This window comes from Tupaia chinensis, unplaced genomic scaffold, assembly GCF_000334495.1.
Source record: "Tupaia chinensis unplaced genomic scaffold, TupChi_1.0 Scaffold143651_1, whole genome shotgun sequence".
Classification (NCBI taxonomy): domain Eukaryota; kingdom Metazoa; phylum Chordata; class Mammalia; order Scandentia; family Tupaiidae; genus Tupaia; species Tupaia belangeri.
The window spans coordinates 2507569-2519493 of NW_006203500.1; the positions used below are offsets into that span (position 1 = coordinate 2507569).

At 50.5% G+C, this 11925-nt stretch overlaps 1 protein-coding gene across 1 annotated transcript in view; it reads right to left on the reverse strand.

The window, feature by feature from the left end:
• FBLN1 (fibulin 1) overlaps positions 1-11925 on the reverse strand; it is a gene marked incomplete at its 5' end in the record, with an annotated part of 96013 nt that overhangs the window by 24062 nt on the left and 60026 nt on the right. The window contains 2 exons of the mRNA XM_006164658.3: positions 1514-1645; positions 3452-3597. Coding sequence (XP_006164720.1) covers positions 1514-1645; positions 3452-3597 — 278 coding nt within the window. The remainder of the gene's footprint in view (positions 1-1513; positions 1646-3451; positions 3598-11925) is intronic.

Consider the following 11925-nt stretch of genomic DNA (forward strand, 5'->3'; position numbering starts at 1 on the left):
CCTGCTGCCAGATAGCGGAGGAGGCCGGGGGTGGGGGAGCCCCCAATGACTCAGTCGTGTTTACAACATGCAAACCCATTTAAGAGCTTGTAAAGTCGCTATAAATGGCTCTTTGGCAACTGAGAATAACGATCCCCTTTCTCCAGCTGCCAGTTCAACAACCATGCGTGGCAGAGGCTGCCAGGACACGAGTTCTAAGATCCAACAGCGCCACCTGCTGGAGGCCAAGTGCAGACACGCTCCACTCCGGGCGCCGGTCTGGACAGGACTTTGGGACTTGGAGGGGATGGTTATGCTAATTACCCGGACAGGTCATTACACAGAGTATACCCAACAGCGCCACCTCCTGGACACCGAGTCCGACGCGCGCGGCTCTGCACTAGCTGTGAGGACGCAGGTTCTGGCCTGGACCTCAGAACCGGGAGGGACGGCTATGCTAATCCCCTCGACTGGTTACCAGAGTCTCAGTAGCACATGGTGACACCTCCATCTGTGTAATTACCATGTGTCAGTTACAAAAGCCCTCGAAGCTAAGCCCACTCCTCTCCTGACTCGCCATGGGAAACGGGCCAGGGGAGGGCACGGACTGGGCCGCTTTGCAAGTGTTCAGAGCACAGACCTCAGTAGAGAGCAGCCAATGTAACCATTCTGTCTCGTGAACTGACACTCCTTACCCCGTGACCACGCGGGGGCGGTACTGGGAACGGCCCAAGGAAACCGGCCAGCTGGAGTGGGTCCCCAGCCAGGGGTCCTGCCCCGGCGATAAACCGCTTCCTTGGCCCATGGCAGCTCGGGCCTCCAGAGGCCTCTCCCTGAGCCGCGGGAGCCACACTCCCCAGTTGCCAACATCTCTCCTCGGGCGCTGGCCCTGGCCGTTCCCTCTGCCAGGCCCCCCTTTCTCTGTACCCCCATACGCCCTCGGGTGGCCCCTCCACAGAAGTGCCCTCCACCGTCCTCTGCCCCAACCCCTCCCTGTGCCAGGACACGGCACCTCCAGGGAGGAAGTGGCGGGCGAGCTGTGCCCAGGCCTCGGCCTCTCACCAACTGACATGCTGTTGGCTCGGAGGCCAAGGCCAGGCTCCAGGCTCGGGTTCCCAGTTTGCATTCCTCCTGTTGCACATGGTGTCACCAACTGAGGGACTGAGCAGAGTCCTGGGACAGCAGGCACTGACTTGTGGGATATTGCGAGACGGTCACGGTTTTGAGAGGCAGAGATGTATTTAAGCCACCCGTTTTACAGGTGGGAGGACTGAGGCCCAGAGGGGTCCCCCAGAAAGCCAGTGGCACAGCCAGGGTTGGACCCTGGACAGGGCCCACCACTCCAGGCTGCTCCTCAGCTGAGAACAATGGGGGCTCTGAGGGCTTCAGAGCTGGGCCCGAAGGACAGGTGGGATTGACGTGGGAGTGGGCAGGTCCTGACAGGTTTTCCATCCCTTGGCACCAAGGCGAAGGCTGGCCTTGGGCACGGAGGAACGGCAGTGGCTGGACAGCCCAGATGTCCCCGGCCACTCACCCACAGTCATGCCGTCCATGTAGCGCTTGATGATGTCGAAGGAGTCCCTCAGGTTCCCTTCTGTGATGTCGAAGATGATGTCGGCCTGGCTGGCAGAGTACAGCGGTGTGACGGCCCGGAGGAAGATGATCTCTGCAGTGGGACACAGAGGAGGGCTGACCCACACACGGACCCACCTCGTGGAGCAGGGCCCAGGTGAGGGGCCATTCACAGCAGCACCAAAGCCACGGCCCAGGGGTGCAGGAGATGGGAGAGTCCTGAGGGTCCCTCCATCCCAGCCCTGTCTCCTCAGGAGACACCACAGTCTGCTGACTGAGTCTTCCCAGGGGTCAGCACTGAAAATAATCGGTAATGAATATCCACGAATCCGAGGAAGGGGAAAGGGAAGGGAGGTGGAGAAGACGCAAAGGTACAGGGGGCAGGGGGCCACAAGGGAGCTGCTTGTCCCACTCACAGGGACCAGGGTCAGACCAGTGGCTCGCCTGGGTGGGCTGGGCAGGCCGATGGCCGTGTCCACCTCCCAGAACACGTAGCAGTGAGGCAGGGCAAGCAGCCTGGTCCAGGAGCCACGAGGCCTGGCCCACCCAGCTCTCAGTGATTGTGGGGCAGGGGTCCTCCCTTGGGCCTCAGTTTCCTCACTTGTGAAGGGAAGGAACAGCCAGCTGGTGACACAGAGGGTCCTTTCAACACTAAAGGTCAGGGTCTGGGTCTCCAGGGCCCAGGTGCCGGCAGGTGTTTACCCACACCCGGTCTGCGGGTGACTGACTCTCAGATCAGCGTTGCCCAGAGGCCACATGACCGGCCATTAGGGAGCTGGGGGGTGGATCTGTATGTGGTGGTGAAATCCACCGCTTTGCCCAAGGCAAACCCGTCCGTGATGTTCTCGGCTGGGCTGTGCCCAGGAGGCTCCTGTGCCTCCCCTCTCCTGGGGGAACAAGCAGGCACTGAGGCTACCCCTGCAGGCAGCTGACACTGGGCGTCACTCCTGCCCTCCCCTCCCTGGTGGCCAGGGCCACCCTGTACAGTCAGCTCAGCAGTGTCTTCCCTGAGCAGGTCAGGGGATTCATCTGCCACCGCGTCTCCAGAGCCTGGCCCAGAGCCTGAGGCTCGGTCAGCGTCTGCTGCAGGAACTAGTGATGCTGAGCCCCTCCTGAGGCTGGGACAGAGACCCCACCGAGGGCGGGTAGCAGGAGGCCGCACCAGCCCAGGTACACACTGCACGACCAGAAGCAGGGCAGGCAAAGCAGTGCGTGCACAGATGCCTTGGGGATAGGCTGTCTGGACAGGGCTGCACAGCAGGCCCAGAGCTGCCGGCAGTGCAGGGCATGGGAACACTGACCGCGTCCCTCCCGGGCTCCCTCTGTCCAGCCTTACCAGCTCCCCCCCCAGCCCATCTTTCCCCTGAGTCTGCAGGATGACGCTTCTGCATGCAAATCTTTTCCATTATAACCTCTCAACAGGTTCCCCTTGGGTTAAGACAGTTCCAAGTCTAGGCTTTTGCATATCCCACCAGTCCATCTCCTGCCACGCCCCTCCATTCCAGCCAGCCGGACTTGGCTTGGTTTCTCAAATGCCCACCCTGCCCACCGACCTCCAGACCTCCCCAGCTGTGCCCTGTTGGGTGCGGCACCCTCTCCCCTTCTTCCCTTTTACTGGCTCACCTCCTATTCACCACTCTGTCCTCCATGTGGAAATCCTTTCCTCTCAGGGAGCCCTCCCTGACTGCCCAGAGCTTGGCCAGACCAAGGCTTAATTGCTATTTGCTGAACGAGTGTTACTATGAGAAGAGACTCAGCACTGGGGCTGGGAAGTCTGGATATACGGAGGGGATGTGGCAGTGCCTATGAGGTTTCAGAACACACCTATCTTACCAGAAATGGCTCCTGCAGCCCAAGCGCTCAGACAGAGGCCCCGCAATGTCCCGCCAAGCCCACTCACCTTCAGGACGGGTGAACTCCCGGAAGGTGGGCAGCGAGACGACGGTGTGGGAGATGGTGTGCACCGGGTCCAGCACACAGGTGACGTCGCTAGGGCGGCAGGACTTGAAGCAGCGGATGGTGTCTGTCTTTTCTGGGCGGAGCCCCCTGGGGAGAACCACAGCACACGAGGCTGACTGAAAAGCGGGACCCGGCTGCCCGGGGGATGAGGTCCAGGAAGGAGCAGCAGGTGGCCAGGCGGGGAGCATCTGTCTCCTTCAAGAACCTGTGACCTCCAAGCCTACCTGCGCTGTGGGGTGCCATGTGGCATTTCCTGCAGACTGGACTGGGACCTGTCCATGCTGAAGACACCCTCTGGTGTCTGTCTGCTCCCATTATGGATCAGCACAGCTTTGATGCCTGCCTACTGAGCGTCAGCATCGACAACCAAAAACACACCACCAAGAACCTGCTCTACAATTATGTCTTGAGGCCTGTTGGATGCCAGCTGCTGGGGACGCCAACACCAAAGTGAATGAGAGAGACGTGTCCCAGCTCCCTGGAGCCCCTGGGCACCAGGGGTAGTAAAGGGTGGGGTGTATCCAAGGTGCAGAGCTGGCCAGGTGGGCAGCAGGAGTCATAAATGAGGGAGTGTGTGCCAAGTGCCGAGCTGGAAGTAAATGAGGGAGTATGTGTAAAGGGCTGAGCTCACTGTCCAGTACCGAGAAGTCAAATCTACGTGGTCAAGCAACAGGGAGGAAAGAGAAGAGCATAAGCTGATTATAGGTCTATGTTTCAGGCACTGTGCCAGGCAGTTTCAAAATCTCTTTATCCACAAATAAAACTGAGACAAAAGCTACACAAACGGAAGGTATAGTTGAGTGAATGACCATGAGACAAACACCTTTAAAATCACCACGAGGTTTAGAACTTGGGCACTACCCAGGCCCTCATATGTGCCAGGCACGCTATCAACTCCTCCTCCATCCCCCAAATCCCCAGGCCGGAGTCCCACAGCAACCCCTTGCTTGAGTTCTATATAGTTTTATCACACAAGTGTGTCTCTCTAGCCATCTTAGATGTGTTCGTGAACAAGTTTTTGTCCTGTCTTTTAAGTCCTTTTTAGTCGACAGGGTTCCTCTCCACCCCCTTTCTTTCCACAGTGGAGTCAGAGCATTTGCTCCACAGGGCTCCCTGCAGTCTGGCCTTTGCACCCTCCTGGTGCAGCTCTGCATGTGCCTCTGTCCTGATTTCCGCGCACTGCTAGCCGGGTCTGGAGGCCTGATCCGACAGAGGCCCCGTCCCTTTAGCAAGATGATAGAGGTGATGTGGCTTCCACAGGGCCACGTGGTATCTGGTTGTCTCCCTGAGATGCTCAGGGCTGAGACCCCATTAATGACGGATCACAAAATACTGAGAGTATTTCTATCATTTCCCATCTTCATTTATTTTTAATTTATTTTTAGGTCGTATGTATGTGCTTTAATTGCCAGAGAACATGTATGCTCACCAGAGAAGGGGAGGGGGCAGTTAGTCACACCACAGTCCCTTATCCTTCATTTCTCCACCCTGTTGCAATTTGGGGCATGCATGCACTCGCACCCAATGTGTTTTCAAGATGCTGGGGCCAGGATTCAAATTTCAGCCAGCCATGTGGGGCCCAGCTCCCTTAACCATTTGGTTATGGGGCCAGCCTCTCATTCTCACTTATTAGTTGGGATACCGATTTAAATAGATGCTTCCTCCCACGTGAGACTGCTCTTCGGTCACCAGTTTTCACAGAAAAGCAAAATCCACACTTGACTCTTTTCTTGTTTATTTCTGTTTTCAGGATAATGAGCTAGCTATCATTCCCCATATGACATTTTTGAGAAAAGGTATCAGTATGAACTCATGACTTAAACCAATATGGTGAGGTTTGATCCATCACAACTACTACATTTGTTGAAACTCAAATTTTCCCATCTATGGCCAGAGGGAAAATGACAGCTACTAGCTCCTGGGTCCTTTTGACCTGGCCCTCATAAATTTTCATAGCTTTCTTGCTGAGACAGAAAGACTACAGGATGTGGGCCAGCAGGTGGCATGGTGGCACTGGGCTCCCACGTGGCCAACTGCAGTTCAAGTTCCACACCCAGAAACTTGAAACTCATGCTGGGAGTATGTACATGTGTGCCCCAAATCCTGACAGAACAAAGAAGACGTTGTGGTGTGGCTATTCCCCTGGGGGATGATTTCTCACTTTCCCTAACTCTGTCACTTTCCCTCCCTCTGTCTCTTATCTCTCTCTGGTGAGCACACATACCCAATGCCAAAAACCTAAAAAATAAACAAACAAATAAAGACTATAAGATAGTCCAATCTTCTATGTTTATTGCCTGAGACCTACAAGCTGCCATTTCCCCAAGAAGTTCTAGACTTGTTATTTTATTTATAGTGGAAAATGGTATTTCAAGTCCACAGCCTAGATACTGGAGATTTTTGGTGTCACTGAGTTGGCCACTGTCCCTAGACCTCTTCAATAGACATTTTTAAAATAAAACGTCATGAGTTCACAAAGAGTATTTCCAATTTAAAACAAGGACCATGTGGCTTGTGGCTTTTAACTTAGTCTCTTTTACATTACAAAGGAATCTCTTCCCCCACATCAGAATCCTGGTTCTTAGGACCAGCAGATGTTAGAGAGGTTATATTGCTGGACTCCCACATGGCCGACCACAGTTCAAGTCCTGGACACAGTGACTTGAAAATCACACCAGGGGCACATGAGTTCATGCCTAAGATCTCTGAAGGAGAATGGAAGAGAAGGGGTTGTGGAGTGGTCGTCCCCCTAGGGAGTGATTTCTCACTTTCCCTCTCACTGTCTTTGTTGCTCTGTCTGGCAAATGCATATGCACTAAGGCAAAACCCTCTTTTTTTAAAAAAAAGAATCTTGGCTCTCAAGAACATTGGGAATGTCAGACTACCTTATAATTATTCATGTAATTTATCCCATATTTAGCCTTAGAATAACAATACTAAAATACAAATTACTGAAAACAATTTCTTTGATACATTTGCTCTAGTCTACGCATAGTTTTCTCTTTTTTTTTTTTTTTGGAGAGGTTTTGCTATAGGGCACGGGCGCTCGCCAGACAGACATAGAGACACAGAGAGACAGAAAGCGAGAAATCACCCCCCCAGGGGGGATGGCCACGCTGCAATCCCTTCTCCTCCATGCTCCTCTCGGGATCTTGGGCACACACACACAAGTGCCCGGCGTGAGTTTAAGCCGCCAGGTCCGGGACGCGAACCGTGGTCGACTACGTGGGAGTCCAGCAACATAGCCATTACGCTAACTGCTGGTCCCTACTCATAGCTTTCAAATAAATGTGTTCTATCTAATCATCTGAGCTCTGTAGTATTTCTTACTGTATTAGTTCCCTTGTAGTAGTCATTTAGTCATAGTTCTACAATTAACTATATGTTTAATGTTTGCATGTTCATAATAGTTTGTGCTGTTTGTAAGCAAAAGTTAGTTTTGCTGGATATAAAATTCTTGACTTGTTTTCTTAGTATCCTAAGTATTTTATTTCATCTTCTTCTGGTATAAAGTGTTGTCAAAAAGTCTAATGATAATAATTTTTTTCCCTTATAAGTCACTTGCTGTTTTTATCTAGAAGTCCATAATTCTTTCCCACTCCTCATCTCCACTTTTATTTATTTATTTTCTTCACCTTTTTTTTTTCTTTTCTGTTCTTGTTTTGTTTTGAGAGATTTTTTCTATAGGACTTGTGTGCTCATCAGAGACAAAAAGTGAGAAATCACCCCCCCCAGGGGAGATGGCCATGCCACAGTTCCTTCTCTTCCATTCTCCTCCAGAGATTTTGGGAACTCATGCACATGCAAATGATGTAAGTTTCAAGCCACCAGGTTTGGGATTCAAACCGTGGTCAACCATGTGGGAGTCCAATGCCTTAACCACTCTACCACCTTCTGGCCCCATTTCACCTTTTCTTTAAAGTCCAATCATTTTACCAAAGTATGTCTTGATGTTGGCTGCTCTGGCTTGATATTCTCAGGTATGTGTTGTATTCTTTCAATATAGAATTTCAATTTTTTTAAATTTATTGAAAGTTTTCTTGAATTTTTCATTTTTAATACTCTTCCTCCTTGTTTTGGATTTCTTTTTCAGAGCTTTCTACTATCTATATGTTGAATTTTTTTTGCCCATCTTGAATATTTATCCTTTTTTCCCCTCAAGAATTTAATCCCGTTATTACTTTTTTATTTTTAAAATTGTTCTTTTCAACTTTTATTTTTAAAGCACTTATTCATTTTTGTATTTAGTCTTTATTTCTGTTAAATCTTGATTTCTGAAAGTACTTCTGAAATTTTTGATTATTTCCTAAGTCTATTAACTTATGTCTCATGTTTTTTTCCTAATTTGGACACATTTTTCTTTCATGTTTTGATAATTTTTCTAACATCTTTGTTCTGAAAAAAAAAAAAAAAGGCTGCAGTTTTGCTTTAGTCTGTGAACATTTCTTTCTGATGTATGTTCATCATCCAGAGGGATATTATTCTTTTTTTAAATTCTCTTATTTTTTTTTTTTCTTGTAATAACTTTGTGTAAAAGTTTGCCAGGAATGTTGTAATAAAATACTATAGACTACAAGACTTAAAAACAGGAATGTATTCTCACATGGTTCTGGAGGCTGCAAGTTCAAGATCAAATTGTCAACAGATTTGGTTTAGTCTTCTTTTTATTTATTTTTTTGGAGAGTTCTTTTGTTATAAGGGGCATGCATTTGCTAGAGAGACAGAGAGACAGAAAATGAGAAATCACCCCCAGGGGAGATGGCCATGCTGCAATCCCTTCTCCTCCATTCTCCTCTCAGGATTTTGGACATGCAACACATGCACCCAATGTGAGTTTCAAGCTGCCAGGTCTGGGGACTCATACCATAGTCAGCCACATGGGAGTCCAGCGCCTCCATGCCACCTGATGCCTCCTGCCCCCAGTTTGCTTTCTTCTGAGGCCCTTTTCCTTGGCTCGCAGAAGGCCACCTTTTCACTGCCTTCATGTGGTCTTTGCTCTGTGCGTGTCTTTATCCTCTTCTCTTGTAAAGATACTGATATGTTAAGGAACCAGCAGTTAGCGTAATGGCTATGTCGCTGGACTCCCACTTAGTCAACCGCGGTTCGTGTCCCGGACCCGGTGGCTTAAAACTCACGCCGGGCACGTGTGCGTGCGTGCCCAAGATCCCGAGAGGAGAATGGAGGAGAAGGGATTGCAGCGTGACCATCCCCCCTGGGGGGTGATTTCTTGCTTTCTGTCTCTATGTCTCTCTCTGTCTGTCTGGCGAGCACACGCGCCCTACAGTGAAAATCTCTCCAAAAAAAAAAAAAAAGATACTGATATGTTAGATTAGGTCCCACCCATATGATCTCATTATTACCTTAATTACCTCTTTAAAGGGCCTGCCTCCAAATAGCTACACTCCTGGATACTGAAGGTTAAGACTTTAACATCTGAATTCAGGGAGCACACTTTGTATGGGATTATGAGTAGACCATGTAATTCCAAATAAAAATTATGTTGAAGTGCTCGCCCCCAGCACCTCGGAACATGACCTTATTTGGAAGCTGGGTCATTGCCAATGTAATGAGTTAAGATGAGGTCACACTGGAGTCAGTGGGCCCCATCCAGAATGACTGGGGTCATCATAGGAGGATGACCATGTAGACAGAGACACTCAGGGATAATGTCATGTGATGACAAAGGCCAAGAGTGGGGTTATATATCTGCAAGTCAAGAGATGTCAAAGACTGCCAGCAAACCACCAAATGGCAGGAGAAGGGATTCCCTTACAGGAAGGAGCACTTCCCTACAGGCTGCAGAGGGGGCACAGCCCTGACGACCCCTCAATGTCAGACTTCCAGCCTCCAGAACCATGAGGCAATATATTGCTGTTACTTCCAGCCTCCTCCTTTGTGCCACTTGTTACTGAAACCAGTGAATGAAATTCGCTGGTTTAGTCTGTGAACATTCAGAAAATTCATTTCCCTGAGGCTTTAGAGAGCACAGTTCACAACCACTTTCCCAACTCCCAGACTCTACACTGCTGTGTCTGGCATCTTGCTTTCTGGTGTCCTCTATGTCTCTAAGGTCTCCCTCCTGCTCAGTTTTTGATTTGGCTTCCAGCAGCTTCTCTCCTGTGTGAGGCCTTGCCCTTAAAGAAAGCTGAGATTACTCCATTTCAAAAGTTCCCAAAGGCTAAGCTGCTCCAGCCCCTCAGTCCCAACATGGGCTCCTTCCATGCACTGGCCACTGTGAGGAGCAAAATGCCTCCCAATTTCAGCTGCCACTCCCCAAACTGGCCTCCTTCACTTTCCAGGGACACCTGATGTGAAAGTTGTCAGGACCAAAGTGGGGTCATTTGTGTCGACTTGTGCTAAACCCTAACTAGACTAAGCAGGGGAGGCATGGAGGTGTTTTCTCATGCTAGCATGCCCACTGACGAGAACTGCTGCTTAGAAAACTCTGTCAGAACCACAGCCCTGCACCAAGACCACTATAACCTGACACAAGGGATTCTGCAAGGACACCTGTCCAGGGACTACCTGTTCAGCCCTGGACTGACCTGCCCCTTGATACGAGTCCTGGTAGCCAAGGATCACTGTCCCAAGACAACTGGCATCATGCCCTCTTCTTCTCCCCTCCTGCTTGTGGCTTTTACCTTTAAAACCCACGTGAGGACTCTAAGACCTTGGTAAGCAAGTTTGGGTCTACCTGAAGATGTTCATCTGGGTTGCATGCCGGTGAAAGTTCTCAAACTTATGCCCAAATAAACTCCTTTTGCAGTATGTGTTTTGCCTCAGTTTACCTTTTGAGGTTGACATTGCTGTTTGGGCCACGCAGGCGGGCCTGAATTGCATTTTGGGTTCATGGGGATGCCTTTTCACCTCATTTTGCTGTAAATGTTTCCCATGGATTTTTCATTTCCTGTTCAGCTGCTCTGTGTGTTTGGGATGGAGCTTCACTAACCAGGCTGCACACTCTGACCCTGTCTTCATGGTGCACGTCTCATACACGTCATTTCGCCTGCTCCTCCCGCCTTTCCTCTCCACACCACATGGCTTCCTCCCTTGGCTAAGAAAATGTCCTGCTCTGAACTTGAGAACTACAAAATGGGGAGAAAAAAAAATGGGGACCAATATCCGGAGCTCTTAGACAAGGCTGGAGAAACAATCTGACTAGCACCAGCCCATTCCAGGACTGCTGCCCTCTGCTCAGCAGCTGCTGCAGCTCAGAGCAAGGTTCAGAGCACACACACACACCCCAGATCAGGTACCCGAGGTTTGAATCCTGGCCCCACCAGACACCAGCTGTGGGACTTTGAGCAAGTCACTTAACCTCTTTGTGCCTCCATGTGCTCATTGTGAAATGGAAGTACTAACAAGACTTGGCTCACAGGTGATCCTGAGGATGAAATGGGTTGAGTGCCTGGAAAGATGCCTGGCTCAGAGTCAGAATGATGTAGGTGTCGCCTGTCACAGTTGTCACCATTATAATGATGCTATTACTGCTGTTGCTTCTTAGAAGCCAGGTTTACCAGTGACACAGCCAGAAAGCACAGGTCTAGGAGCCTGCAGTGACCACATCAGTGACCCTGGGTACGCCCAAACCCTCAGAACCTCACCCCCAATTTAAATCGAGAATCAAATGCACACTCAGTGGCCTCCCAAAGAACAAAGAAACCAACACCTACACACACTAACTGCCTGTGACATCTCAGACACTGCCCCACGGGCCATTTCACAGAATGGCCTAAACCGGCTAGGAGATGGGCCCTGAAGCTCTGCAAGGCAGAGGACTTATCTAAGGTCGCAGAACTAGTAAAGGTCAAGGAGGAGATCGGAACCCTGTTCCCAGCGTGCTTTGTAAGCCGCCAGGTCTGAGACTTGAACCACAGTTGGCTATGTGAGAATCCAGCACCTTAACCACGATGCCACCTGGTGGTCTGTTCTGTTTTCTGCACCATGCGTTCTCTCAGCAGCAGGATTTAGAAGCATGGTGCTAGGGTCCCAGGGAACTGCAGGGTGGAGGGGGGGGCACCCAGGCCATCCTGAGAGCACCCCTACATGTGCACACAGGCACACACAGAAACCCTGCGGCAGGTTAGGCCACCTTACGAGGTAGGGCTTCCACAAATAAAGGAGAGTTCAAGAGGAGTGGGAGCCACTCAGTGGGAAAGTTGTGGAGGGGATTCTGGCCAGCCAGGGAAGGCTGCTGCAAGACCTCTTGAGTCCTGAGGGCTGACCCCTCTCAACACTGCTGTGGACGTGAACACAAAAGTGCTCTTACTGGCCTGAATAACCTGGACCACACGAACAAATGACTGACCAGAACAATCACAGCCTGCTGTGCCTCGCTGGCTTCATAGAGGGGGTATTTGAAAATCGTATTCATTTATCCCCCCATCTACCCATCCATCATCCACCCACTCATGT